We start from the raw sequence: 3,548 nt of genomic DNA on the forward strand, positions 1-3,548 counted from the left end.
ACAGTAGTGCAAACTCCAAGAGAGCAACTGTATCCAAGACATCTGACAAGCCTAAAGCGGGGGCTGGGATGACTAGCAATGCACCGCCTGATAGAACTAACGCCGGAACCGCTCAAGAGACTGGGACTCCTACGACAACGGGGCACGTACACGCCATGTCCACTGACCGACGACCGGATGGTCGTACAATGTTGAAACTCATCCCAGTCATGGTGAACGGAACGTGCACTACGATTGGCTTCATAAATGGAGGAGCCACACCCACGTTAGCCGCAAGGAGCCTAATAGATCGGCTAGGTGTAACGGGAAGGCCTTGCAACCAGACCATGGTGATAGAGGCCGTACCGGGGTCCAACTCACCCTTGGTAACATCAACGGAGGTGAGGAGGAAGAACAAGTAAAAGAAGTCTTTGTTACAGATAAAAGTAATGTGTCAATGGACTACATAATGCCTTCAGACTGGCTGAAGAGATGGCCACACATGGCAGACGTAGAGCTGCAAAGTATGCCAACGGACCACGAACAGGTCGAGCTTGTGATCGGGTTAGACACGACCCTGAATCGAGTCATTCTGGAGGAACGCCACGGCACTGACAACGAGCCATCCGCCTACCTAACCAAGCTTGGTTGGGTGGCTTTTGGTCCTAATGGAGACCGGTCTGCATCGGAGGTCTCACCCGTGTATCATGTTTATCAAAAATTTTACCCTCAAGACTTGACAGAGCTACTGCAGAGTCATTTTAATTGAGATTTATTCGAGAAAGAATCCCTCTCCAGATTGGAAGATTCCTTAGAGGATAAGAGATTCTTGGCCACCTTGAATAACACGATACAGCATCAACATGGAAAGAACGTGGCCAAGCTGCCATTCAAGGAATCGACTCCTCTACCTGATAATATGAATATGGCAATTCGACGAGCCCAAAGCTTGAAAAGAAGACTAGACAACGACGAAGCTTACAAGACATCCTATGTAGCTCAGATGGAGAAATATACTGATAAGGGCTACGCCAAAAGGGTTCCTGTAAGTCAGCTAGACAGGAAGGACGGGCGCGTATGGCTCATGCCGCACCACTCTGTCAGGCATCCTGTCAAACAGAAAGACCGAGTGGTCTTCGATCTGAAGGCAAGGCACCGAGGAACATCTCTCAACGTACATCTGACGCAAGGCCCCGACCTCACCAATAGCCTGACAGGTGTTTTCCTGCGTTTTAGAGAGAGTTAACATGCCATCACAGCAGACGTGCAGGAAATGTTCCATTAGGTGAAGGTACCTGAAGAGGACAGAGACTACCTGAGGTACCTCTGGTGGCCAGAAGGTGTCACAAGCAAAAAACTGCAAGTCTTCAGAATAAAGTCCCATGTTTTTGGCCCAAGATCATCGCCGAGCGTCGTTAACTTCTGCTTACGCAAAACGGCCCTGGACTTCGGAAGCAAGTATAATGAAGAAGCTTCTAACTCTATTCGTCGCAACTTCTATGTTGACAACCTCCTCAAGGCGATGGACGATGAGGAAGAATGCATCAAACTGACCAGAGATCTGATCAACCTGTACGGGGATGGAGGTTTCCGTCTTAACCAATGGACCTCCAGCTGCAAGAGAATTCTAGCTGCGATCCCCGGAGAAGAACGAGACGACTCTGTGGCTGTCCTAGACTTGAATAAAGAGAGCTCCTAACTGAACGAGCCCTGGGGATCCATTGGAATATGAGCATAGACGTGTTTACATTCAGAATCGTCCTTAAAGACAAGCCTTTCAACCAACATGGTGTGCTCTCTGTTGTTGCATCGATCTACGACCCCTTGGGCTACTTATCCCCAGTCACTTTGATCGCGAAGATCCTGTTGCAAAAAATGTGCCGAAGGAAGCTCTCGTGGGATGAGGAGATGTCTGCTGATGAACTTGTTCGATGGAAGACCTGGTTCGTGCAGTTGCCACAACTGGAAGAGTTCCATCTGCGAAGGTCCTTCATACCACCAGAATTCGGAGATGTTGACACCCTTCAGCTGCACCACTTTGCAGATGCAAGTCAGACAGGCTATGGTGTAGTCTCTTACTTGCGTGTAGTTGGTGTCAACGGAAAGATTCATTGCACTCTCGTCATAGGACGGGCGAGAGTTGCCCCTCTGAAAAGGACCACCATCCCTCGTCTTGAGCTGACGGCGGCTGCTATCGCTGCACAGATGGACACAAAGCTGAGGACTGAGCTCGATCTGAATCTGGTCCGGTCAGTCTTCTGGACTGATAGCACGTCAGTGCGGAAATATCTCAGAAATCCGACTGCGTGGTATCTGACCTTCGTGGACAATAGGATCAATCTCATTAGGGATACATCCGACATTATGGCGTGGAGATACATCAATACTACTGCGAACCCAGCAGACCTCGTGTCACATGGCCTCTCCGTCGGTGACTTCCTCCAGTCATCTTTGTGGTTTCCAGGATCAGATTTCCTCAAGATGGACGAAACGCACTGGCCAACCATGCCCGATGACGTGGTCAGAGGAGAGCTTGATCCAGACGCTGAAGTGAAGACTTCTCCCGTCTTCGATATAACGAAGAAAGAACCAACGTTCATTGAATCAATAGCGATAAGATTCTCCTCTTGGTTGAAGTTTGTCAGGACCGTCGCGTGGATGACAAGATTTATCTGCCACACGCAGAAGGCTCGCCTATACAGCGGCGACTCACTCTCAAGTGCGGAGCTGCGTACCGCGGAGAATTTGATCTGGAGATTGACCCAAATGCAAGAGTATGAGGAAGAGTTAAGCACCCTCTCGAAGATGGGAAGCTAGCTGAAGAGGTCTAGTAAATTAATCAAGCTGAGACCATTTCTCAAGGATGGATTGCTCCCCGTTGGTGGTCGATTGCAGAAATCAACACTGGCAGATACGGCCAAGCATCTGATCATCCTACCCAGTAGTTCTCTGGCGGTGAAGCTTATGGTGAGAGCCACGCACGATTCCTGCGGCCATTGTGGCCAGAACCACCTGATGACCCAGTTGAGGACAAACTACTGGATCGTCCGCGGAAATGCGGAAATATCATGTTTCTTAGCAACGGTTGCTAGGAAACGCATTGACCCTAGCAACGAGCCATATAAGCATATCTAATGCAATCAAAATATATTATCTTGTGTGCTTAAGAATAAGAACTATGTAAAAACATGTTTTAAAAGTCTAAAAGTGTCTACAGAACACACAACGCCATTTCTTTGTTGCTAGGCAATGGATAAAACAAACATATCAACCCTCTTTTTATATCTTAGTTGTTCATTTGTAATTGATGTTTCCTACATACACTGCCTTAAAGCTTAAAAAAGATATTTGGGCAGAACATAATCTGCACAGATTGTCATGAACATTTAATGGATAATTAGAAAATTCACAACCTATTTTCAATAGCATCAAACTTTGTATGTATAAAAAACAATTCCTGTATGTAGGAACCATTTAACCCAAACAATTATTGTATCAAAAAGCTTATATTCTGGAACAACTAGACAACTAGATAACTATAATGATTTACACCAAAATCAAACTGAAAC

At 46.9% G+C, this 3,548-nt stretch overlaps 2 protein-coding genes across 2 annotated transcripts; both read left to right on the forward strand.

Moving 5' to 3' along the window:
* Nucleotides 1-448: 448 nt before the first annotated feature.
* On the forward strand, nt 449-1,678 carry LOC137628540 (uncharacterized). Its single transcript, XM_068359691.1, has 3 exons — nt 449-657; nt 778-1,024; nt 1,265-1,678. The coding sequence occupies exons 1-3, from the start codon at nt 449-451 to the stop codon at nt 1,676-1,678; spliced, it is 870 nt and encodes a 289-aa protein (XP_068215792.1).
* Nucleotides 1,679-1,707: 29 nt separating this feature from the next.
* LOC137628541 (uncharacterized) lies at nt 1,708-2,796 on the forward strand. Its single transcript, XM_068359692.1, has one exon. The coding sequence runs from the start codon at nt 1,708-1,710 to the stop codon at nt 2,794-2,796; it is 1,089 nt and encodes a 362-aa protein (XP_068215793.1).
* Nucleotides 2,797-3,548: the final 752 nt, after the last annotated feature.

This window comes from Palaemon carinicauda, chromosome 36, assembly GCF_036898095.1.
Source record: "Palaemon carinicauda isolate YSFRI2023 chromosome 36, ASM3689809v2, whole genome shotgun sequence".
Lineage (NCBI taxonomy): Eukaryota > Metazoa > Arthropoda > Malacostraca > Decapoda > Palaemonidae > Palaemon > Palaemon carinicauda.

Bases quoted from the DNA above. Each gene is read 5' to 3' on its own strand.
- LOC137628540 (XM_068359691.1), top strand. From the start codon at position 449: ATGCCTTCAGACTGGCTGAAGAGATGGCCACACATGGCAGACGTAGAG. The intron at 658-777 runs GTCTGCATCGGA...ATCCCTCTCCAG, and splicing joins TTTGGTCCTAATGGAGACCG to ATTGGAAGATTCCTTAGAGG. The intron at 1,025-1,264 runs GTAAGTCAGCTA...ATGTTCCATTAG, and splicing joins GCTACGCCAAAAGGGTTCCT to GTGAAGGTACCTGAAGAGGA.
- LOC137628541 (XM_068359692.1), top strand. From the start codon at position 1,708: ATGAGCATAGACGTGTTTACATTCAGAATCGTCCTTAAAGACAAGCCT.